Source organism: Schistocerca serialis, chromosome 3 (assembly GCF_023864345.2).
Source record: "Schistocerca serialis cubense isolate TAMUIC-IGC-003099 chromosome 3, iqSchSeri2.2, whole genome shotgun sequence".
In the NCBI taxonomy this organism is placed as follows: domain Eukaryota; kingdom Metazoa; phylum Arthropoda; class Insecta; order Orthoptera; family Acrididae; genus Schistocerca; species Schistocerca serialis.
Window position 1 is genome coordinate 160,078,727 of NC_064640.1, and position 27,024 is coordinate 160,105,750.

At 41.6% G+C, this 27,024-nt stretch overlaps 1 protein-coding gene across 2 annotated transcripts in view; it reads left to right on the plus strand.

Annotated features, from left to right (window-relative positions):
- The window catches only part of LOC126469866 (cysteine--tRNA ligase, mitochondrial), a 103,795-nt gene that overhangs the window by 27,457 nt on the left and 49,314 nt on the right, over window positions 1-27,024 (plus strand). Inside the window, exons 2-3 of one of the 2 annotated variants that reach the window (XM_050097176.1) lie at window positions 1,916-2,211; window positions 9,673-9,886. In XM_050097176.1, the coding sequence (XP_049953133.1) occupies window positions 1,916-2,211; window positions 9,673-9,886 (510 nt within the window). The remainder of the gene's footprint in view (window positions 1-1,915; window positions 2,212-9,672; window positions 9,887-27,024) is intronic. The other variant, XM_050097177.1, reaches the window with a different exon arrangement.

Genomic DNA, 27,024 nt, shown 5'->3' on the forward strand with positions numbered 1-27,024 from the left:
TGATGCTGTGAGAAGAATTTGCCTGAGCACTGAAAGATCTGAGTTAAAAAAAAAAAAAAAAAAGGCCCTGGAATAGGTGACGTTCCTTCAGAATTATTGAGATCTTTGGGACAGGCAGACATGGTTGGTTGGTTGGTTTTATGGAAGGAGACCAGATAGCGTGGTCATCGGTCTCATCAGATTAGGGAAGGATAGGGAAGGAAGTCGGCCGTGCCCTTTGAGAGGAACCATCCCGGCATTTGCCTGGAGTGATTTAGGGAAATCACGGAAAACCTAAATCAGGATGGCCGGACGCGGGATTGAACCGTCGTCCTCCCGAATGCGAGTCCAGTGTCTAACCACTGCGCCACCCCGCTCGGTAGGCAGACATGAAAGAACTATTGTACATGGTGTAAAAGATATGAGACAAAGTACCCTCAGACTTCTAGAAGAATATACTGATAATAGTTCCGATTCCAAAGAAGGTAGGTGATGACATGCATGAATATTATCAAACCATCTGTTTAATAACTCATGGTTGCAAAATACTAACATGAAATATTGACTGATGAATGGAAAAACTGGTAGAAGTTGACCTTGGGGAAAATCAGTTTGGGTTCCAGAAACATGTAGGAACACACAATGCAATTCTGACCTTATGTCTTATCTTAGAAAATTAGTTAAAGAAAAGTAAACTTATGTTTATAGCATTTGTAGATTTAGAGAAAGCTTTTGGTAATGTTGACTAGAAAACACTCTTTGAAATTCTGAAGATAGCAGGGATAAAATGCAGGGCGCGAAAGGTTTTCTGCAACTTGTACAGAAAGGAGACTATAGTTATAAGAGAAACAGTAGCTGAAAGGGGGATGATACCAGGTTGTAATTTATCCCCAGTGTTAATCAATCTGTAAATTGAGAAACCTGTGAAGGAAATCAAGGAGGAACTGAAGTTTAGGGATTACCATTGACATTTTAATTCTATCAAAGATGGCAAAGAACTTGGAAGAGCAGTTGAACAGAATTTATAGCGCCATGAAAAGAGTTTGGAAGATGAACAATTATAAAAGTAAAAAGAGGACAACAGAATCCACTAAAATTAAATTAGGTGATGCAGACCAAAAGTACAATAGAAAATTAGACACCAAAGCAGTAGATGGGTTCTGCTATTTGGGCAGCAAAGTGATGAGGGCCAAAGTAGAGGTATAAAATGTACACTGGTAGTAGCAAAAAAAACAATCTTTGAAAATGAGAAATTTGTTAACATTTACTGTAAATCTAAATGTTAAAAAGACTTTTCTCGAGATATTTGACCACATTGTAGCCCTAGAGCATAGAAGCTTTTTAAATGGGGTGCTACAGGCTTGTGCCAAAGATTAGATGAGTAGATTGGATCTCTAATGAAGAATTAAAATATCAGATTGGGGAGAAAATAAATTTATGATGTGATTTAACTATCAGAAAGTATCATTTGGTAGGATACACCTTGTTGAATCAAACAATCATCAATTTGGTAATGGAGGAATGTGTGGAGCTTAAAAATTGTACCCGAGAGGATGTTGTCATCATTAAACTGTACTGTAGAACTGCATGCCCCCCAGAAAAAATAACAACTGTCATTTCCCCTTGCATGCAGCCATTCACAGTACCAACATAGCAAGGCAATGCTAACTAGTGTCAGTCAATGATCCAGACTGTAACTCCTGCAGTTACTGAAAAGACTGCTGCCACCTCTTCAGGAATCATATATTTGTCTGGTTCTCCACAGGTACCCTACTATTATGGTTACACCTATGGTATTCTGATCTGAATCATTAAGGCACTTGAGCCACCCAAACTAGGATTTAATTTACAGCTTACAATTCTAACAATCCTGTGATTTTTTTTATTGTACATAATTCCAGGCATTAAACATTGCCTTTTTTTTCTTTCTTTGCAGCTGTTACGTGAGGTTTGATATTGTACGAAGGATATTAGCCAATCACTTTGGAATGAACGTTGTTTTTGTTATGGGAATTACAGATGTGGATGACAAAATAATTAAGATGGCGCTCTCGCAAGGTGAAGACATTAAGACACTGACAAGGCACTATGAGAATGAGTTCTTTGAAGATATGACAAAGCTGAATGTTCAGAGGCCATCAATAACAGCACGTGTTACTGATTATATACCTCATATTATTGCATTTGTTGAGAATCTTTTAACAAAGAAGCATGGCTATATCACCAGTGATGGTAATTTATTTCCAAACAAAACATTAACAATATATTTTTTATGAATAATGAAAGAAGTAAAGGTAACCATATACCGCATGCTTGAGACACTTAACAGTGGACCAATAGAGAAACTAGACCGAAAATGTTACCATGCTTTCAGACATTTTTCTCATTTGAAGCTCACACACACACACACACACACACACACACACACACACACACACACACAGAGGGAGATATATATTTTTCTTGATGACTTCACTTCCTAGTGCTGCTGTCCAATAGAATGGGGGATTATGTCAGGTGAAGTGGAGGGAAGGCTGTAGGGAGTAGATTTTGATGGCCTGGAGAGGAAAGCAGCAAAGGAACAGAGTAGGAATGTGGCATCAGTGATTCTGCTCTGGGCAGGCAGAGGAAGTTACTTGTAGAGGAAGTAATGGAGTGGGCTACGAGCAGAGTGGTGGGGGGGGGGGGGGGGCTTGAACGGGGTAAGAGGGAGACCATGCAGACAAAAGTGTGACATTAGATTAGTGTAATGAAGTGGAAGGCATGTGCACAGAGGAGGGTATGAGAAGGGGGCTAGTGGAGAGTACAGGAGTAGGGGGATTCGAGAATCAAGGGATGTGTATTAAGGACATTTCTCATCTATGTAATTCAGAGAAATTGGTAATTAGGGGGTAGGTAGGGAGATGGGACACTTCAGATGCCACAGGTTGTGATACAGCTGTTGAAGTCAAATCTCTTGCTCTTCCCATCTATTCCCTCACCCTAGTCTGGCTACAGTGCCAGGACAGTGTCGTCAGCTGGGGCAATATAGCAGTGCAAATGTATGTGTGTTCTTTGTTAACGCTGATGAAAGACTCTATCCAAAAGCTCGGAAATGTTTTCAGTGTTATTTATGTGCTTGCACGTGATGAAAGACGTAGTGATTACCTTTACTCCTTCCATTATGTGTCTTCCACTTAAGTCTTTACAGTATGATTTTAATTTTTGACACTGATTACATTAATAATAATTTTCATAATTCATCTCCTGTTGAATTCCTACACAGTTGGTATTATAATAATTTGGTTTCTGTGAATGTATTCTAATACTTACTCTTACTTTAATATTTACTGTCCTTGAGGTGTACTAGTTAAACATACTGTAACTAGTCCTTGAATGTATTTAAATTCTGTTGTCTTACAAAGGCAGAAGGTGGCCTGTAAAATTGACTGCACTATGCACTTTACAGTAGTTTACATTAGCATCTGACCTCTTAGCTGCCACTAGTTTTAAATAGGACACTGAAAAACTGTGGTATACTATCAGATTGTTGTTAATTATTGAAGGATAGTTTGGTGAAGAGCTGACTAGAGAAAGAATAACAACTTACAGCTGCTTCCACTTCTGCTTATGCTAATAGCAGTGGTGGTGATGATTTTATCCACATTACGTTATGAGCATCACGACTATCCAGAAACTTCATAATTATTTCCAGAAATCTACTTATGGCAGCGAATATATCTTTCATTAACCAGTGACATATGATATCTTCATCGTGTTTTTGTATAGTACAAGTGACTGAAGTGAATGCTTGTTAGTGTATCATTTTGCATTATATTTACTTTATAATAAGTAAATTTGGAAATTAAATGAGGAGCAGATAATGCTCCTTTTGGAAAACACTGCAAGTGTTGTCACTCTTTGTATGCACATCTGATGCTCAAATATTTCTGAATTGTGATTTAATTGAACAAGCATCTGTGAAGCACTGAACTCACCTTTGGAAGTGTGTGTTTCAAATCCCTACCAAGCCATTCTGATTTTCTGCATTTTCCTTAAATCAACTAAGGTAAACTGTGGGGGTTGGTTTCTTTGGAAAGAATGCACTCCATTTTGTTATGATTAATCTTTAATAACCTCTTTGTTAACTGAATGTTAAACTGTAATATTCCTTTGTTTTTCAACAATATTTTATGTCCATCCTTCATCTTTAGAAATATTTTCTTCTTGACACATCATGTAAGTGAAAAACTTGCTGATTATAAAATTTGAGAAACCACCTTTCTTTGATTGTCAACCAAACCCAGTGATGAAAAGTTTTCTACAACTCAAAAATCAAACTAAGGTAAATTACAAACATTTTATTACGTTTGTAAAAGATGACATTTACTGTTATTTACTTCTGAAGAAACATTTAGTGTCAGATGCCCAAGCAGTAACAATATGCAGGCTTTTCCTCAGTGTTTGAATATGAAGCTGAGTCTTTTCTGCATTTTTAAAATTTTATTTTTTTTACGGAAAGAATAGTTGTTGTGACATAACACTGTCCCAAACTTAGACATGATCTGTGTCAACTTTACAACTTATTTTAAAATGTATTTACATGGACCTCACAAGAAAATAGTAATTAGTTAATGGTTCTATAATACCTATCTATTAGCATATTCAAAGATATAGTTTTTGGTGGAACCTAAACCAAAGTTGTAAATAATTTCATTTTGTATTCTGTGCTGTATAGAACCTCATACCCCAAACTCTGTCTTAAAAATTGGATAAAGCTGCACTATGCTCTGTTGGGTAATACACAAAAGCTTTATGGTGGAGGTAACTTAAGTAATGGAAGACATATTTTGTACCAAGCTGTTTTTCCAACAAATGAACTTTGTACATGAATGCGTCAGTCTAACCACGCATGTAAATCATCAGTAGATCCTTGCTTTGGAGTGACACGGTAGATCCTTGCTTTGGATTGACATGTGGGCTTTTAAGTTCCTTTTTTCATTTAAAGTGTGACTCCTCAGATTGGAAAATTGCATCATATTGCACGATGATAATACGTACCCCAATACTTAAACATCTCACTAAAAGCCTTTGAAATGGCAGTTATTGACATTATGGTGTCATACAAAATACCACAATTTACTTCATATGCTCAGGATGCCTCGGGCAGACTATTCCACCCATCTGCCTGGGAGGTATGTTGTGAGTGCTCGTGGCTGAATGTGCCCCAGGGGGGACAGTTGGAGGTAGCAAAGCAAAATGGGTATTTGTCTGTTATTTTTTATAGCTTATTTTTCCTGGGCATAGTCAGAACATTATATGGCAGCACAGATAAGTCAATGAATACTAAACTTCCCCAGAGAGAGAGAGAGAGAGAGAGAGAGAGAAAGAGAGAGAGAGAGAGTGAGTGAGTCTGTTCAGTCTGAAGCAGTAGCAAAATTTGTCACTAGTACAATATAACCTAATGCAAATCATGTAGATAAAGCCAGAATTCAAAGAACGGCCACTGGAAGATTTGCTGATCACTGTTGAGGTAAACAAGCACGACCAGCAGCAAAACTGATGAGTATATCATTTGTTGTCAGCAGTACAATATTTGAGGTCATTCCACATGATAGGTTGACCATATTGGGGCCAGTCTGTGGAGGTAGGACTGCCTAGTAGCTTGATGCCAGTTTTTGATGTGTTACCCAGAGGGAGCAAGTTTTCAGACTTTCCAGAAGGCTGCCAAAATTTCTGATGGGCCATGGAACAAGAGATAGCAAAAGTATAGTGAGATATAGAGAATAGATACAGTCTAAATTATTATGAAAGAAAATAGTGGAAAATCCTGGATGCAAGACAAGAAATAGTATTGTGAAAGACAACCTCTGAAGCATTGAGTAGCATTCAGGCAAATAATGAGGTGAAAGTTAGCATAGCTTAGCTATTAAAGTTTGTGTTCTTCATCAGAATGCAATCACACACACACACACACACACACACACACACACACACACACACACACACACACACACACGCTCGCTCACTTGCTACACCTGATTACATTTGGAAATATTTTTCTGTTTTTAAGTTCAACACCCTTTCATTTATTTTTGAAATAGTCTTTCCTTTTTAATTATATGCTGCACAATTCCAAGATTTTCAAAGCTTTATTGCACATTAGTCAGTTAATTTATCAGCTGCTCTGCAACATTTGTCACATGATTTGTTCCTGTTTCCTTCCTCTTATTCTGTGTTTGCCGCAACACAGCAGGATTAGTTGATGTTGAACAGTTGCCTATATATGATCTGGCTGTTATATTTTAAATCTGTAGCTGTATCTCTTTCCGGATGTTGCTGTCAATTACGCTTATTAAAATTTTCTGGGTTATTATGCCTTAATCGAACAAATTTCTTTGAGAAACCCCACTTTTTGTTCTCTTCTGTGGATAAAAAATTCAGAGGGGGGGGGGGGGGGGGGCGGCGTTGGCGCTTGGAGGGACGTGGGCGATGGTTCAAATCTCTGTCCAGCTATCTGGTTTGCTTATATGCTTGTCATCGGTAGATTGACATCCACCCATCTGTATTTGGAACAGAGACAGTACAGTATTGTTACCTTTACATGATTGATTTTGTTAACCAAATGTGCCTACAGGGGTATATATTATTAGGTCAGAAGACAAGTGAAGAATAACTTATTTCATTGGGTAACCCTGAACCCAGAAACATGTGAAAAACAGAATGAGGAATGCAGTAAGAATATCTCAATCATCAGTTGAACAATCACAAAAAGCAGGTCACACATAGTGCTACGTCCTTCACTGGCTGGGTAACACAATATCTGATTACGCACATCATATTCAGACCCCCAGTGAGGCAAACCTCCATCTGGAGCCTTGCCTCCAGTGCTAATGCTTAAGACCAGTATGACACCCAGTGAAACACAACAAACACAAAGAAATGCAACACCCACCATTGCAGCTCTTATATCTGGGCTCTTACATGGTGACATCATCATCAAACGGAAACTCCCATGCATGACATAAAAACAGCAGGCATAGATACCAAAAATAGTTCAGAGCTAACATGGAGACTTCAAACCCAGATGTTGCACTGGACTGTATAAAACTACGGAGAGAGCTATGAATCAGAAAATTAAAGTCTAGGGACATATTAAAAACCACACAGAGACTTATCATAAGACTCAGTCATTCAAAGGTCTGATCAGTACGCTTCCTGTTAACCGAACAGACGGAATGATATTAAGGGTTGAAAACCTGTCAACGGCTACACTAGAATTGTGTAATTTGCTATGAAGACCATGCACCAAAAGGTCTAAAGGCCTGAATTTAAATTTAGATCTACAAGAATCTGATAAGATATGATGGTCATCTGTACTTCAGTCCAGCAAAAACTGGGAAAGAATGTTATGTGTATACCAAATAGTCATGAGAACCTTATAGTTAAATGCTCACTGGAAAATAATGTTTAATGCAGAAATCGGTGAGGTAAGACAGAACTACATGTGAACACGATGGCTCTCCAGGAGCCTTATTCTTGTGATGGTCACTTGTTACATACAAGACGTCAGAGTAATAACAGGACACAGAAAATCTAAGACAACCATCATTATAAAAAACCAAAAGTGACTATGAAACATATGTTGCACTTATGCACTCAACTCTTTGCCATGGCAGAATTAAAACAAGTCAGACAGGTATTGTTGATTACAACTCGGTACACAGATGAAGTTGAACCCTACACTAACACGATAAGGCACAAAGGCTTTTTTGCTGAGGAAAAAAATGCCTAGTTATAATGGCAGATGTCAATGCCCATTCCAAGATAAGGACATGAGATAAACTTAACCTATACATCACAAACAATGAGGGACACTCACTAACATATAATGGTGTAGCAGAGTTTCACAGTAATATAAATGCAACTGTATTAAAGAGAAAAACCCTCGATGTAATACAAACATGGGAAGTTATACCAAATGTGATGCTCTGTGAACAAATCGCAATTCACAGAATTACCATATCAGAAAGGTACACACAATAAAATACAGATAGATGCCTCCTGCTATGTAAAGCAATGTGGAACAAACATTGAGACATAATTGAACAGTATCATCTAGACAACATAGATGGAAGCATAGTCTTCAAACTCTCTGCAATTGCTGATACCATAGGAAAAGCCAAAAACAAGCAATTAACACACAATAACTGCAAGAGACAGGGAAAACAGACTACAGCAATATAGGGGCAGTGATACAAGGTATCAGACACTTTTATTAACCACTAAAAAACAACATTGGCTGAATTCGTACTGTAACAGGTCAAATGATGTTCTTCCGCTGTAGTAGAGGTTAGGATGGCAAAGCTGCACCCTATGCAGGTATTTTAGGTTGGAACAGCAGACTTGGAGGACAGTAGCCAATCAGCCGGATGTCACAAACTGAGTAGAATACTTGTGTTAACCACATGATTTTCTGTACATTGTCTGAGAAGAGTATGCACCCAAGACTTGTGAGCACAGTCTGGTGTTGACCTGTGAACCATGCAGAACAAGGCAGGGATGGCATATTACAGAGCTCACTCTACGGTGTTTGACCTGGGCGACAGTGCTGGGCTGGCAATGGCTTGTGCTAGTGCTGCAAGGCTGAGAGAGAGAGAGAGAGAGAGAGTGTGGGTCATCTTTCCAGAACTGCTCTGCAAACAAAAGTTTTAAATTCTCTTGCATAGCACTTACTTGCTGCAGTTTTGCCTTGAAAATGACAGAGTTGTCACCTGGTCAGAATATGGGTGGTTGTCAATGATATCACCCAAGTACATTCTTGTAAGTTATTTGAAAACTGATTATTTGATGGAGAAAACATAGAATTAATGTCTCACTGCCTGTACTCACTTGACTTACCATGTTACAACTTCTTTTCGTTCCCGTATGTCAAATAAAAAGTGCACGGACAGTGATTTTCATCATCTTGAGACCCTTTTGAATCCTTACAAAATCATGTTTTTTTATCTATCAACATCATATTGGACAAAATTTTTCCAAAATTGGTTGGTAAATCCTATGCGGAAACGCGTTATCCTTGCATTGTTTTTGTAAAAAGTTAAAAAGAAGGCCCTTGTATTATTTCCATTAATCTGAAAAATCCAGGCAGTCATTTATTTTGCACTCAGTCTCTCATGATTTTTGTATCCGGTATTTCATGGAGAGAAATATTTGGTTTCAGCTTTCTTCTTGTGGGTTCACTGTTTAATAATCTTGGCAGTTTTTAGTCTTTTACGTGTTTCTTGAGAAATTAATGTCTGAAATTATTTATTTGTTCTGTTACTTATAAAAAGCACAGTGCCAATCTTAAAACTGATTTATACCAGTCAAACAAAAATAAATATTGTAAATGTAAAACAGGGAATGCATGTTGACACCAACATGAAAGAACAATCTTGAAGATATACTTTTAACTTGACAATGAAGACTTATTGCTATGTTACACAAAAATGCACTTGTAAATCCATAGTAATAGATGTGACTGGTAGCAATTAAATTATAAATAATAAATAAGAAACTAATGTTAATAGTTCCCACTAATGTCCAATGATTGTTGTATAATTTTCTTTATACTTGTAGAAATTAAATACATACATTCTCAATTATTCATTACATGGTTGTTCTTTTAAGAGATCGTGGAACTATTAATGTTAATGCAGGTTTTTGTTTCAGGTTCTGTGTATTTTGATGTTAAGAGCTTACCAGGTTATGGTAAACTTGTTCAGGTTGTTATTGATGAAGCAGAAGAGATTTCTAATGCTATGGAGAAGAGGTCTCCTCAGGACTTTGCTTTATGGAAAGGGTCAAAGGAATATGAACCCTTCTGGCTAGCACCATGGGGAAAAGGCCGACCTGGTTGGCATATTGAATGTTCAGCAATTGCAAGGTACTCTTATACTATACTTATCATTTGATCTGACTACAATATACTGTACTGCTCGGGTTAAGACAAAACAGTAGGGAAAATTGTAGTAAAGGTCTTGAATCGAATTACACACCAATAAGTGGCTTCCAGATGTTCAGAGCAACTTTATATTGTTTACATCTAATGAACACATTTTGAATTGCTTTTGAATATGCAACATAAAGCTGTGGAGTCTGAATGGGTCATGGTAGAGGTGGCGAAACATTCTGTTATGGATCGGGGTTTGGTACACATGGATAAAACAGCAGTCAAGTAGACTGGAAGTTGTTGTTGTTGTGGTCTTCAGTCGTGAGACTGGTTTGATGCAGCTCTCCATGCTACTCTATCCTGTGCAAGCTTCTTCATCTCCCAGTACCTACTGCAATCTACATCCTTCTGAATCTGCTTAGTGTATTCATCTCTTAAGTCTCCCTCTAAGATTTTTACCCTCCACGCTGCCCTCCAATACTAAATTGGTGATCCCTTGATGCCTCAGCATGTCCTACCAACCGATCCCTTCTTCTAGTCAAGTTGTGCCACAAACTTCTCTTCTCCCCAATCCTATTCAATACTTCCTCATTAGTTATGTGATCTACCCACCTAATCTTCAGCATTCTTCTGTAGCACCACATTTCAAAAGCTTCTATTCTCTTCTTGTCCAAACTATTTATCGTCCATGTTTCACTTCCATACATGGCTACACTCCATACAAATGCTTTCAGAAATGGCTTCCTGACACTTAAATCTATACCCGATGTTAACAAATTTCTCTTCTTCAGAAACGCTTTCCTTGCCATTGCCAGTCTACGGTTTATATCCTCTCGACTTCGACCATCATCAGTTATTTTGCTCCCCAAATAGCAAAATTCCTTTACTACTTTAAGTGTCTCATTTCCTAATCTAATTCCCTCAGCATCACCCGATTTAATTCGACTACATTCCATTATCCTCGTTTTGCTTTTGTTGATGTTCATCTTATACTCTCCTTTCAAGACACTATCCATTCCATTCAACTGCTCTTCCAAGTCTTTTACTGTCTCTGACAGAATTACAATGTCATCGGCGAACCTCAAAATTTTTATTTCTTCTCCATGGATTTTAATACCCACTCTGAATTTTTCTTTTGTTTCCTTCACTGCTTACTCAATATACAGATTGAATAACATCGGGGAGAGACTACAACCCTGTCTCACTCCCTTCCCAACCACTGCTTCCCTTTCATGTACCTCGACTCTTATAACTGCCATCTGGTTTCTGTACAAATTGTAAATAGCCTTTCGCTCCCTGTGTTTTACCCCTGCCACCTTCAGAATTTGAAAGAGCGTATTCCAGTCAACACTGTCAAAAGCTTTCTCTAAGTTACAAATGCTAGAAACGTAGGTTTGCCTTTCCTTAATCTAGCTTCTAAGATAAATCGTAGGGTCAGTATTGCCTCACGTGTCCCAACATTTCTACAGAATCCAAACTGATCTTCCCCGAGGTTGGCTTCTACTAGTTTTTCCATTCGTCTGTAAAGAATCCATGTTAGTATTTTGCAGCCATGACTTATTAAACTGATAGTTCGGTAATTTTCACATTTGTCAACACCTGCTTTCTTTGGGATTGGAATTATTATATTCTTCTTGAAGTCTGAGGGTATTTCGCCTGTTTCATACATCTTGCTCACCAGATGGTAGAGTTTTGTCAGGACTGGCTCTCCCAAGGCTGTCAGTAGTTCTAATGGAATGTTGTCTACACCCGGGGCCTTGTTTCGACTCAGGTTTTTCAGTGCTCTGTCAAACTCTTCACGCAGTATTATATCTACCATTTCATCTTCATCTACATCCTCTTCCATTTCCATAATATTGTCCTCAAGTACATCGCCCTTGTATAGACCCTCTATATACTCCTTCCACCTTTCTACTTTCCCTTCTTTGCTTAGAACTGGGTTTCCATCTGAGCTTTTGATATTCATACAAGTGGTTCTCTTTTCTCTGAAGGTCTCTTTAATTTTCCTGTAGGCTGTATCTATCTTACCCCTAGTGAGATAAGCCTCTACATCCTTACATTTGTCCTCTAGCCATGCCTGCTTAGCCATTTAACACTTCCTGTCAATCTCATTTTCGAGTCGTTTGAATTCCTTTTTGCCTGCTTCATTTACTGCATTTTAATATTTTCTCCTTTCATCAATTAAATTCAGTATTTCCTCTGGCACCCAAGGATTTCTACTAGCCCTCGTCTTTTTACCTACTTGATCCTCTGCTGCCTTCACTACTTCATCCCTCAAAGCTACCCATTCTTCTTCTACTGTATTTCTTTCCCCCATTCCTGTCAATTGTTCCCTTATGCTCTCCCTGAAACTCTTTACAACCTCTGGTTTAGTCAGTTTATCCAGGTCCCATCTCCTTAAATTCCCACCTTTTTGCAGTTTCTTCAGTTTTAATCTACAGTTCATAACCAATAGATTGTGGTCCGAATCCACATCTGCCCCTGGAAATGTCTTACAATTTAAAACCTGGTTCCTAAATCTCTGTCTTACCATTATATAATCTATCTGAAACCTGTCAGTATCTCCAGGCTTCTTCCATGTATACAACCTTCTTTCATGATTCTTGATCCAAGTGTTAGCTATGATTAAGTTGTGTTCTGTGCAAAATTCTACCAGGTGGCTTCCTCTTTCATTTCTTAGCCCCAATCCATATTCACATACTACGTTTCCTGCTCTCCCTTTTCCTGCTGCCGAATTCCAGTCACCCATGACTATTAAATTTTCGTCTCCCTTCACAATCTGAATAATTTCTTTTATTTCATCATACATTTCTTCAATTTCTTCGTCATCTGCAGAGCTAGTTGGCATACAAACTTGTACTGCTGTAGTAGGCGTGGGCTTTGTATCTATCTCGGCCACAATAATGCATTCACTATGCTGTTTGTAGTAGCTTACCCGCACCCCTATTTTTTTATTCATTATTAAACCTATTCCTGCATTACCCCTATTTGATTTTGTGTTTATAACCCTGTAGTCACCTGACCAGAAATCTTGTTCCTCTTTCCACTGAACTTCACTAATTCCCACTATATCTAACTTTAACCTATCCATTTCCCTTTTTAAATTTTCTAACCTACCTGCCCGATTAAGGGATCTGACATTCCACGCTCCGACCCATAGAACGCCAGTTTTCTTTATCCTGATAACGACATCCTCCTGAGTAGTCCCCACTCGGAGATCCGAATGGGGGACTATTTTACCTCCGGAATATTTTACCCAAGAGGACGCCATCATCATTTAACCGTACAGTAAAGCTGCATGCCCTCGGGAAAAATTACGGCCGTAGTTTCCCCTTGCTTTCAGCCGTTCGCAGTACCAGCACAGCAAGGCCGTTTTGGTTAGTGTTACAAGACCAGATCAGTCAATCATCCAGACTGTTGCCCTTGCAACTACTGAAAAGTTTGCTGCCCCTCTTCAGGAACCACACGTTTGTCTGGCCTCTTAACAGATACCCCTCCGTTGTGGTTGCACCTACGGTACGGCTCTCTGTATCACTGAGGCACGCAAGCCTCCCCACCAACGGCAAGGTCCATGGTTCGTGGGGGGGAGACTGGAAGTAATAACGCATTTATTCATGGTACAGTTACAGGAAGAGAGAAGACTAGCAGGTAACTGTACAGTTCAATATGGGTTACAGGAAGAGAGAACGCTAAGCAAGTAACCATGTAGGGAGTTACTAAAGGAGATAACAACAGGCAGGTAACTTGTTGAAGGAGCATGATGGAGCCTTAGGAGTGAGACGTAGAACGGGGCGTAGGTCTGTGAGTTGGTTTCCGCTGAGAGAAGGATTCATCAGTTTGGCAGATGTCAGCACTGTACAGGAGTTACTCCAGGTGAGTAACCGCAGAGTGGTCAGTGCAATGGCCCATCATAACTCCCGGCATAGCCTATTCTTGGAGGCAGTGTGCTGGCCTAGGTACTGCTGAGACAGCAGTATACAGCTCAGACTATTTTCAGGCGCATGACTTGTGAACACAAATAGTTCCATGCTGGCTGCACCTGCAGTCGTCAAAATGAATCCCATCAGGCGGTGAGAGTAGCGCATTCAGTGGTGGCGTCTTGAGTTCCTGGTGATAATAAACCACATTGTATTTGTTGTTGTGTTGGCTGCTCCCTGGAACTGGTATCGTGAAGCTGGTGTACCCCTTCCATCTTGTGGAGAGAAAGAGATGGTTGCACCCACCGGATGCTGGACAGAGGACTGTCAACAGGTTTCTACAATGGGAGCAGTGCCGCCTCCTACATGATGTGGGATGTCCGATTGTGTGTGGGGAGCCAATGACGGTCATAGCCCTGACCCCAGAACTGCTACCTGAGGTTGAGAGATGTCATGATGTGGATGTTGTGGAAAGCCCAGGTGTGACAGCAGGCAATGGAGCGACCAAGAATGGGTGCAACTTAAAAAAGAAACATATTAAGACTAGGATGTTGGAGGACTGATGACATAGAGCAGTCAGGAAGGAATGTAGAAATGAAAAAGGTGGAGCACTGGATGAATCAGTTGAGTGTGAAGCTGCCAGAGGATCCAATATGGAGAAAGCATGGCAGGGAAAGGGCATGCACACTGGAAGAATGCTTCATTGTATGTGTGCCACTCTGGTATGCATGAGAGAGCACGGGAAGGAAGAGAGTAGAATGCCAGAGAAAGCAGTCTGTTGAGTGCTTATTGCCAGAGTGGGCACAGACACACGGAAAAGAAGGGCAGAGCTCCAGAGCATGCATAAGAGCCCGGAAGGGAATAATGGGATAAGGAATGGGGAATGAATGGTCCTGTGGAGCTGAGGCAGCCAGCAGGATGATGACGGTGAACCAGACTCATCGCAGGCTGGCGGAGCTGTGGGTACCAGATGACCCTGTAGGCCAGAAGACCCCAGAGGCCGGATTACACCAGATATGGAAGGAGGGTGACTGCAAAGGGTCTGATGCAGCAGAATTGAGCTGGAGCCCCTTGGCCAGCTGATGTCTATAGCTGTGCCACCCTCGAGATGAGGGCCTGCTATGGCTGTGACATGCATGTGCAACAGGAAGCAGCATCATGTAGCGCAAGGAGGGCTGAAGGTGGATGTGGGACAGATCTCGATGCTGCTGGAATGTACTCCAACCCTGTCTCCCAGAAGCTGGAGGACATCAAGAGTAACAGGTGTGAAGATCATTCAGAAAAGGCACAAGAGAGTAGAAGCCATACTAGATCAACGGAGAAAAACAGAGACAGACCAGAGGCAAACAGAGAGCTTGGTGTGAATAACTGATAAGAACGGAAAAAGGCAGCACTAGAGCCAAACAGGCAAAAGTTGGCAGACTTGGTCAGCTAGTAGAATCTTCACTAAGCACAACTAAGGGTGAAAATGAAGCATATCATCACCAAACCATGTAAGGGATCAGTCTTGTAGAAGCAGCACTGGAGCTAGTGAAAAATTCACGATCACACCGCTAGTTTTTCTGTCTGAAGCATTACCACTCTCAAGAAGGTAGTATGCATGGCTATAATGTTCTAATGCAGCAGGAAGCAGCATTGGGTGGCTGGAGAGGGTGGCAACTGGATGGTAGATGAGACTGGGATGCTAGGATTGTCACCAGTTGTGTTACATGGACAAGAATGGAGCAAAGAATTTGGTGACCCTCGGTGACAACAATGAAATGGACAGAGCACCATGGAAACTGTGTTGCCAATAATGAAAAGAGATGTCAAAAAGAAGAGTTTTATCCTAAGTGCCCATCGGTTACAGTGGACAAGCCTACAAGCCTGTGAGAGTGATCCAAACTTTATCCTCATTGCCAATCTTCAAAACAGTGACTCCATCGGAAAAAGATCACCCATGGCTGCAACCTGTAGAGCAACAGAAAGCAGCATCGGAGCAGGGAGGCAGTGGCCAGATGGTGAATGAGAGGAGAATGCTGTGGGACTGTAACTGTCCTCGTCACCAATCTACTATGGACTGGGTTTCAGTACATACAGATTAAACACCAATGAAGTAGACTGGAAGTAATAACACATTTATTCAGGATACAGTTACAGAAAGAGATCACACTGAGTGAGTAACAACACAGAGAGCTATGAAAGGAGGTAAAATAATGCCAGTAACTCTGTTGAAGAGTGTGATGGTGCCCTAGCTGTGAGGCATAGCAAGGGCCTAGTTCTGCAAGTTGGTGTCCACTGAGAGAAGGATTCATCAGATCAGCGGAGGTCTGCGCTGGTCATGATTTACTCTGAATGAGGAACCACAGAGCAGTTGGTGCAATTGCTCAGCGTAACTCGTAGTGAAGATTGGCATAATGAAGACTGGCTTCTTGGAGGCCATGCGCTGGCCTAAGTACTGCTGAGACAGTGTAAGCTATTTTCACACACGATTTGTGGAGGGAAATAGTCCCAAGGTGGCTACACCTGTTGTCATCAACAGGATCGTCACAAGGTGCCAAAAGCAGTGCCTGATGTGGTGGTGTCCTTCATTCCTGGCGATAACAAACCACATTGTATGTGTTGTTGTTGTTGTTGTGCTAGGAACTGTTATCATCGAGCTGGCTTGCCAATGCCTGTGCAGGAAGTGGATGATGCCTAAAGCTTAGGCCAGCTATGACACACGGGTGTGCATGAGTTGCAGTACGGTTGTAGTGCAGATGTGAATACTGCATACCTTCTTCATTGGGGAGAAGGTGGTGGAGCCACCGTAGCGTATGTAGCAGCAATGCATCATTGGAGTCAATACCTGCCAGTATAGTCATTGTTTGCAAATGCCTACTGTATGGCCATGGGCAATAGTCAAATGAAAAGTGTCATTGCCTATCATGATGTCAGAATATAATTATGTACCAGATATGTTTCTGATAGGTCTCTAAGCTTCAGTGGTATACAGGGAAAGAAGACTCATCCATATGTCTATCAGTATCAGAGTACTGGAAGAATCAACTTGTCTATGGTTATGAAGTTGTTTGCACTATGGAGGAATTGAACCACATAGATTGGCCACGTGATGCATAATACCAGTTGTTTCAAGCTTATGGGAAGATTGTAACATGAATCTCACAGTGTAAATCTATGAAGGTTCTTACTGGGCTGCTGGTTTTTCCCAGAATTAATAAATTAACTCATTTAGCGTATGGTTCAAATGGCTCTGAGCACTATGGGACTCAACTGCTGAGGTCATTAGTCCCCTAGAACTTAGAACTAGTTAAACCTAACTAACCTAAGGACATCACAAACATCCATGCCCGAGGCAGGATTCGAACCTGCGACCGTAGCGGTCTTGCGGTTCCAGACTGCAGCGCCTTTAACCGCACGGCCACTTCGGCCGGCATTTAGCGTATGGCTTGGTGCAAACATTTTGTCATTGATGCAGGTTGGGTGACTTACACATCTGATGTTTTAAGTGTAGCTAGGCCTCAGGTGTCTTAAATGTAACAGTTTTATATAGGTGTATGTAATGAGTGTATGTATAGTGTAGTGCTTTCTTTGTATTATTGGTAATGAGAGAAGGGAGAGGGTGAAACAAGGTGCTGGCACATAGCCTACTCATCTCACAACCAAGCCAAATGTCCCCAGCTGATAGCTGGATCTCTGACAATGGTGTCACATGCCCTCACTCCATAAGACACTGTAGATGGGTTTGGAATTAAACACAGGACTTCGACATAAAGTCTCATGATCAGGAAGTCTATACCATCATCTCTCCTCCTTTTGCCAGCCAAAAATTAGTGATGAAATTTTTTTCACCACCCTGTTTCAAACCAGCTACCTCATAGTCAGGAGAAACTGCACAAGAGTGCATTTATAACCTGAGCTACAGGTTTCAAGGGCAGAGTGAAAAAAGGGCCAAGGCAAGTGCCCAGGGAAAAAAAACCTCTGTGATAGTCTGGACGGGGTAATAAGAGCAGTAGCAGATTACTTGCTGCCAGTGACAGATCATGCAAGGGTAGGTTATGTTAGTAGTGGGTATCATGCATCAATACTGTGTCAGAGCTAAAGTTTATTATTGTAAAAGCAATCCAGTGCAGTGTGCTGCGGTGAGTCTTCTTCTGTGCCATGTTGGTGGAAACTTGGCATAACATCAAGCTGCTATTGATCTGTGGCAGATCGCTGATGTTCGGCATCTTCTGTTTACTGTATGGTGCAATTCTGCTGCAGTTTTTCCTCGAGCTGGGCCACATGGTTTCTGTGGGTATGTCTATGACAACCTTTTGCACATTGGTGATGAATGCTGCCTTCCTTTCTTCAATCTTGGCACTGTCTGTCCCCTTAGCTGTCGGCTTCACTCCCATTGCCACAGGGATGAAGGACATTTTCATGGTGCTGTTCTCCTGCAACACTGCTGGCATGGTCACAGGGGCAGGCACGCTAGGAATCTTCTGCTTGTAGGCGGTATTCTACATAGGTGCAGGAGTGGTCGTCGGGGTTGGCATCCCTGTTGCTGAACGTAGGCATTGGTCAAACACTGTACACAGTCACCTCAAGGTCTCCTCATTCTCTACAGAGGTAGCTCTCTCTGCTGCCATGAGGGCCGCTGTGGCTTCCTCCATGGCGGTGCGGAAGTTGATGCTGCTGTTCTTCTCAGGGGTGTGAGCTACATTTCAACCATCCGCCTTGGTGGTCATCCCCGCGGCTGGCAGGGGGAACTGCTTCTGCACTGTCCCTCAGCTGTGCCGGGCTGGTTTGTGCCCATCGTCAGTGCCGTCATCGTTGTCTTCTTCTTCTCTGCTGCATTGCTGCAGCCACCTCACTGCCTTTGACACGGTTGTGGCTTGAAAAAGCCTACCAGCTGTGCCAGCTGGTGACTTTTAATTCACCACACCGGGTGCAAGTCGACAGAGCTTCCCTGCTGCACTTGTAGGTGCAGCTGTCATGCTCCCCAGAGCACTTGACGCACCATGCTGCGTTGTGGCACTACTTGGTGACATTGCCCTCACGCTAGCACTTGGGCTGAGGGTCCATGCCAGACAGGAGAGCTTCTACCATAACAAGGAAGTCCAACAGGTTCCGCAACAGGAAGCTGTCACCCGCGCCATCGGCTGTTTGCACGGTCATGGCATAGAGTAGCAGTCTCTTCCTGTTCGTCCAGTTATGCAACCTTGCGGCCGCATTACGAGACTGGCATGCAGCAGCCCTTTTTAGAGCACTGCCTCATTGCAGCACCTAGGTAGCCACCTCAGAAATGCCTTGGTCATCTTCATTCTTCCGGGGGAAGGCATCTTCTCACACTTCGGTGGCGGCCACAGCACTCTTTATCACCCTTTTGTGGGGCATGTTCGCTGCCAGCACAGAGATCAGTGAGCCTGAATCACCAGTCTTGTAGACCACCTTGTTCTTGGCACAACTTGTAATTAAGTCAAACAGCGCTTTCCACACGCCTCTACATATGACATACAAATGGGGGACAGACTATCACTTGTTTTCGTGAGTCTTCTCCCCTCACTGAATCAGTGCCAATTTAAATAGTGTACTGTGGAGCTAGACTCATACCTGTCCCACAAGTTCAGCCTTGTGCAGAAAAGAAACCTCTGAAACCATGTGAGAATGCAGTGTATGTGGATTTCACTGATGAAATCTTCTTGTCTTGTGCTCTGAGTCACAGCGTCATTTTGGAGCAGTTTTTCAACAATTTCCTACTCATCCAATTCAGATTTTTAAAATAATGGTTTACTTACAGTAACATGTGTTACTCATTCTCTAAGAAGATTACATCCTGTGTTCTTCATGGTTTATAGGAAATGAATAAATGTTTGCTTGTTCTGTGGGGAAAAAGGTGTGGGTGCTGAGAATCAGCCGAGATTTTGGCCAGGTTATTATGGAAATGAAGGATGTGTTGCAAGTTGTTGTTTACAAAATCTGGCACTGTGGGGAAGAATATGGGTGGCACAGATTGTGAAGCAGCAGCTGGAATAGAGCATATTGTCCTCAGCAGTGAGTTCCATTACTGGTTGGTTAACTCTGTTCTTAGGCACAACTTATGAGTGACCATTCACTCAGTTGCGTAATTGACTGGTGGTCACGTCCACTCAAAATGCTATGCAGGAATTGTAGCAGAGCACCAGCATGACGTAGCTGGCTTCACAATGGGCCCTGCCCTTAGTGGGATAGGATGAGCCTATGATAGGCCTGGAGTTAAATGTGCTGGGTAGGTGAATCAGGCAGGCCTTGCATGTAGGTCTTCTATGGGGGTATGACCCATGTGACAAGGGACTGGAAGTAGGTGTGGCATAGGAATGGACCAGGATATTGCATAGGTTGGGTAGATAGCAGAATACCACTTTAGAAGGGATGGGAAGGATTGTGGCAAGGATGTCCCTCATTTCCAGGCACAATGATAGACAACCAAAACTCTGATGAAAGACATGATTCAGTTGTCCCAGTCTGGGGTGATATTGAGTGATGAGGAGGGCGTTACTTAGTAGCTGGTCCTTAGGTGTGGTTGGAGGGTTAGAGTAGTGTGATCATAGGGTGCAGAAAATCTATTTATGGACTAGCTTTTGAGGGTATTGTCTGTCTAATGAGACCTTCATCATACTGGGTATGGGAATTTTCATCACGGCAGATGGGCTGTTCACACATGCTCAGACTATACGGAAGGGAATTTTTGGTGTGGAAGGTTTGACACCTATCAAAATGCAGATACTGTTGATGTTTACTGGGCTTGATGGGGACAGAGGTATGGATGGAAGCATCAGAGAGGTAGAGGCCAGTGTCCAGCAAGGTACACTTCTGTTTGAGGAGGACCAGGACAAACAAAAGGGAGAGTAGTGGTAGATGCTGTGTAGGAATGAGGATTGGGTGTCTTGGTTTTGGGTCCAGATCATGAAGATATCATCAGTAAACTTGAACAAGGCTAGGAAGGTTTCCTCTAGATGGCTCATAAACAGATTGGCATAGGAGATTGCCATGCAGATCTCCATGGCCATGCCACAGATTTATGTATGTTTTCACTACAAAGGAGCATTAGTTATATGTGAGAATGCAATTAGTTAAATGCATAAGGAGTGATGTGGTGAGTTTGGTGGGATATCACTGGCTGGTCACAGTCTGGTAAATCCTGCATTTGGCTCAGCTGCTTCCGGAGTCTGCCTCAGGGTCATTCTTCCAGTTCATCAGCTGGTTCAGTAGCTGGTCTGTTTGCTCAAATAAATTAAGTCTCCAACTCAATATTTTGGTGTAACTACTCTGTGTTCATGTTGAGTGGCCTGCTGGAGAAATGACTCATGGTATTGAGCCTTTACATACTTTCATACTTCATATAGTTTGCTGTCTAAGTCTCTGGCGTGTTCATTGCTGCTGCCCCTTGCTGACATTGCAAAATTAATCGGCAAAATCTTTCATCCGCCATAAGTGGTTTCGTAAGAGCTGAGCCGCATGCTGGTGTGGACCTTCAGGGAGTGAGCACTGAGCATATACCATATACAAGGTGGTCAGAAACAGTCTGAAAAGCTTATAAAGGTATTTGCAGGGTAGGTTGTGCTGAGACATAATTGTTAAGAAAAAAATTGATATGTTGCTCTGTTTCAGAGTTAGTTAGCACTGAAGTTAGTAGCTGATCAGGCCATTGGCTGCACATATTCAAGTGGCCTGCCAGATACAATTAGAATCAGTTGTACTCATAGCATAGATGATAACGTATGAAATTGCTCAGCATTTGGCTTGAGTTTGGTCCTTACTACCATCTCATGTCCAATTTTTGTATCACTATCGTGTTCAGTTTTAGGAAACCAAACGAAGAATGTTTGGTGAAAAAGTGTCCAGTGGGCCGCTTGAAGTTACACATACAATGGTCTGTTGATTGGCTAACTTCAATGCTAATTAACTTAGAAATGACACAGTGTATTGAATTATTTCTTAATAATTATTTCTCAGCACAACTTACCCTACAACATCCTTACCAGCTTGTCAGACTGTTTCTGAACACCCTGTATATGTGTCCCATGAGTCATGCTTACTGATAGCACTGGCGGCTCGTGCAAAATTATACCAGTGTGCTACAATGTGATGGTCTATAGTATTTTGACTTACAATGGTAATAATCAGAATTAAATTTATTATATTAATTTTGTGTGTATAAACTGAACTGTTTAAATATATTTAAATTTCATAATTAATAGTTTAACATTGTGAGGAATAAAATAAAATCAGGGGGGAAAAAAGTTGGTATCTACAGGAATCAAACCCATGTCAGCAAATTACCATTCTATGCTTCAGACCACTTGCCCACAATGGAGTCATGATAATGCTGCTTTAAAAATCCCTATTACTCTATACTTGCACAATATGCTACATGCTATTTCAAATAAAAGTGCTGACTGTTTGAATTCAGTAATTAGTGACAAATAATTGACTTCAGATTAAATATTTGTTCAGAATATGATCTGCTCTTCCTAAAACCCGGTTGATATTCACATAAATTACTCTCCATTGTTGCTTCAAGTCTGTTTTGTATAATCTTGAAAAATGATGATGTAGTGAATGTACCAATGAAATGAAACCTTTCACTCTCCTGGGTGTTTTTCTGTTTTCCAAGTTTGCTCAAAGATTAATTTTAGCTCTTTTTTTAGTAGAAGCCATTTCAAGTGTGTTGTTGTAATAGTGTTCTCCACTAGCTTTACAAAGTTTTAATAACTTCTCTAATTTCTTTGGTAGATTTTCATGAGTTTTGAGCATTCAAGCTCAAGGATTGGTTCTGATCAATTAAGATGCTGATCAAAATATTTTGCAAATATTTCAAAACTTTTGGTGTTATGTAAGCCAAACCGCTGAGCCTCGTCCCATGCCCCTCTGTTGTTAGATTTATATTTGAAGTTCATCTACCTAACTCTTTAAATTTCACTTTCCCTCCAAAGATCTTCTGGAAGAGGGTGTCTTTAGCAGATCATTTACAGAAAACTCTTTCATACCAAATTTTCTTATACTCACATGTTTTATCACCATCTAGCCTATAGCCCTTTGCCTTATGAGGGTAGTAATCGTAACTGAATCAAATATATTAATTTTACATATGTAAACTGAATTGTTATTTTTAAATTAATAGTTTAATATTTCTGGTAATAAAAAGAAAAAAAGTTGGTATCAGTAGGAATCGAAATTCACAAATTACGTCTTTGCTCTACACCATTTGCCCACAATGCCGTCATGACGTCTTCTCCTTAAAAAGTCGTTATACTCTATGTTTGCACAATACACTACATGTAATTTCAAAGAAAAATACTGACCTGGTGCTGTGAGTAACGTAACACATGTAGTACCAGAATGGATGATGTCACATCAGAGCATGCTTGGCAGAAAACAGACAGTTGCGTTGCTTCTCTGAGTTGATCATAGCGCAGCTGATCATTATTTCAGCACTCAACACTGGTTTCCACTTATCACGAAGAGAGCACTACAAAACATGTTTTTGTCTGTTTTATTTTCATACCAGCACGCGTTCAAAGGGAGATGCCATAATTTTAGTGCCATTTCCATATCGAATTCGAAGTGAAATGGCATAATTTTAGTACAGTATTTATAGTTTGCTGTAGCACATTATCACATGATAACCAGCCGCCACTGCTGCCAACTTAGTGATGTCATGATTGTTCGATGAACACTTTCCACATGTGATTCCCCTCCAGATGATCTGGAATCATCCTTAGCTTATCAATTTCCAGCAATATGCATACTTCGGTAGTAATTTCGAAGCAAAATTTGCTGTTTATGTAGTTGATGTGAGGTAGTGTGGCTTACTATGAACACTCCAAACTTTAAATATATGAATAAAACATCAATATGTACTGAAAAATAAAAATTACACATTACTTTGGATCACCTGTGACTCTCTGTTCCACTGTTGTCTCTGTTATTTTTATCATTGTGTAGACTTGGAAATATTAATAACGTTGTGTAATGTTCATAGTAGTCTAATTGCAAGTCTTCTGAGATCTGAGGGCAGAGCTCGATGAGTGACATATTATAAGGGACGTTCAAAAAGAAACAATCCAGAGGCATAATTACAAAAACCAGTACCTGTATGTTAGAAGTATTGACCCTGGCTGTTGAGACACTTGTACCACTTTGATACAAGGTGGTGAATGGCTGTCTCATAAAATTCCCGGGGCTGCGAATTTAACCAGTTCCGCATGTACAGCTTGATGTCGTCATCCGAGGTGAATTGTTTGCCCCTCAGAGCCTTTTTAAGGGGACCAAAAATGGCATAATCACAGGGAGAAAGGACTGGACTGTATGGAGGGTTACCAAGAACCTCCCATTTGAATTTCTGCGGGAGTGCCGTGTATGTCCCTTTGTCACACATCGCTGTTGCAAATGGACGTTACTCCACTGTACAAACACAAATCTGAATACAGCAAAGAGACATGTCAGTTACTGGATGGACAGTTCATAATTTTGTGGAGAGGAAAAAATAGTTGGGCCTGAGGGAAATTTGAACCTGGATCTCCCCTTTTCGCAGTCCAACACCGTGGACCCATGACCACGATTCTAGAGTCATTCAACATCACTAGATGTTGCACATGTTGATCTTGGATTGTTCACTGTTTCTATATTGCTTATTTTTTCCACTGTTCAGTACAAGTTCTTCCTGTTTTCATGCTTGATCTGTGTTCAGTTCTTGACGGGCTATCCAGTGGCCCATCTTACCACTAAATCTGAAGGGGTTGCAATAGGGAGTTTCCCTTGTAAGTAGCTACAACTGGATGACTTGTGTGGTGTAGTGCTAGTAAGCTATATACAGAAATCCTCCTCAAAAATCAGAATGCCTACAGTAGTTCCTGAGGTTAGCGTTCATATACAAACAAAAATGTGGTGAAGGCTCCAGTTTATAAAATGTACAGATAATCATCATGCCCAGCTTTTGTATGTGTAGCAGCAGTGCTGCGAATTCTCAGTAATACTCATGAACTTGCTCCCATTCCAACACTGGTATAGTACATTTTACCCGACAACAGACTCAAGTGATGAGTTTTTGGTTGAGCATGCAGCAGCGGAGACTGGCAAGTCAAGTCTCCGAACATACGGAGATTGTCAGTTCAGAGATGATGTCACAGGACCTGCTGGTGACCAGAGATCTCCTGGCAGCAATGACAGCACAACAGACAAGTGACAGATAATGTTGATTCCACGTGGGCAACTTTTATTTTCTGCCAATGGCCTCATGTGCAATCACCTGATGTGGGAATGTGCGTACTGAAAGCTGTGAGGTATATGCTAACACGTACTACTTCCATGTGCTGTCTTCTTATACAGGGTGAGTCACCTAACGTTACCGCTGGATATATTTCGTTAACCACATCAAATACTGACGAACCGATTCCACAGACCGAACGTGAGGAGAGGGGCTAGTGTAATTGTTTAATACAAACCATATGAAAATGCACGGAAGTATGTTTTTTAACACAAACCTACGTTTTTTTTAAATGGAACCACGTTAGTTTTGTTAGCACATCTGAACATATAAACAAATACGTAATCAGTGCCATTTGTTGCATTGTACTATCTTAATTACATCCAGAGATATTGTAACCTAAAGTTGACGCTTGAAACCTCCGACGTTCAGTTGCGTGTTGTAACAAACACGGGCCACAGTCGGCGAGCAGCATCTGCAGGGACATGTTTACGATGACGACCGTGTTTACGAGTGTGGCTGTAGTGCACTGTTGTGGTTTGGTCTAGCTGTCACAGTGTCCGAATGTAGCGCTTGCTGCTATTGTTATTCTGCATTCGTCTCCGCATGCAGACCAACTGTAGTACACCGTGTTACCAGACATCTGTGATAGTGTAGTGTTGTAGGAACTGTGACCGTGGTGTATTCGAACTCTGAAAAGGCGGAGATGATACTCATCTATGGCGAGTGTCGACGAAATGCAGCTGAAGCCTGCAGGGTGTATGCAGAACGGTACCCGGACAGAGAGCATCCAACGTGCCACACATTGCAAAACATCTACCGCCAACTGTATGCAACAGGTATGGTCGTAGCATGCAAACGGGTCCGTAACAGGCCTGTCACAGGAGAAGCGGGTGCAGTTGGTGTGTTAGCTGCTGTCGCCATGAACCCACACATGAGTACACGGGACATTGCGAGAGCCGGTGGACTGAGTCAAAGTAGTGTCATGCGCATACTGCATCGTCACCGCTTTCACCCGTTTCATGTGTCGCTACATCAGCAATTACATGGTGATGACTTTAATCATCGAGTGCAATTCTGTCAATGGGCATTAACAGAGAATGCGTTGCAGTTCTACCTGTTTACCAATGAAGTGGGTTTCACAAACCATGGGGCAGTGAATCTACGGAACATGCATTACTGGTCTGTGGACAATCCTCACTGGCTCAGACAGGTAGAGCGAAAGCGACCGTGGACTGTAAATGTATGGTGCAGAATCATTGGCGACCACCTCATTGGTCCTCACTTCATTGCAGGGGCCCAAACAGGTGCGACATACATCGCGTTTCTACAGAATGATCTGCCAACGTTGCTCGAAAATGTCCCACTGGAAACGCGTCGACGTATGTGGTATCAGCATGATGGTGCACCTGCACATTCCGCAATTAACACTAGGCTGACTCTTGACAGGATGTTCGACGGGCGTTTCATAGGACGTGGAGGACGCATAAATTGGCCAGCCCGTTCTTCTGATCTTACGCCTCTGGACTTCTTTCTGTGGGGTACGTTAAAGGAAAATGTGTACCGTGATGTGCCTACAACCCCAGAGGATATGAAACAACGTATTGTGGCAGCCTGCGGCGACATTACACCACATGTACTGCAGCGTGTACGACATTCATTACGCCAGAGATTGCAATTGTGTGCAGCAAATGATGGCCACGACATTGAACATTTATTGGCCTGACATGCCGGGACACATTCTATTCCACTCCGTGATTGAAAACGGAAACCACGTGTGTACGTATACCTCATCCCTCATGGTAATGTACATGTGCGTCAGTGAAAAAGACCAATAAAAAGGTGTTAGCAAGTGGACGTAATGTGCTGTTCCAGTCTCTTCTGTACCTAAGGTCCATCACCGTTCTCTTTGGATCCCTACGTAATTCAGTGCTCTCTGATACACACGATCGAACAGCGGAGGAGTGGTACTCAAGCGTCAACTTTAGGTTACAATATCTCCGGAT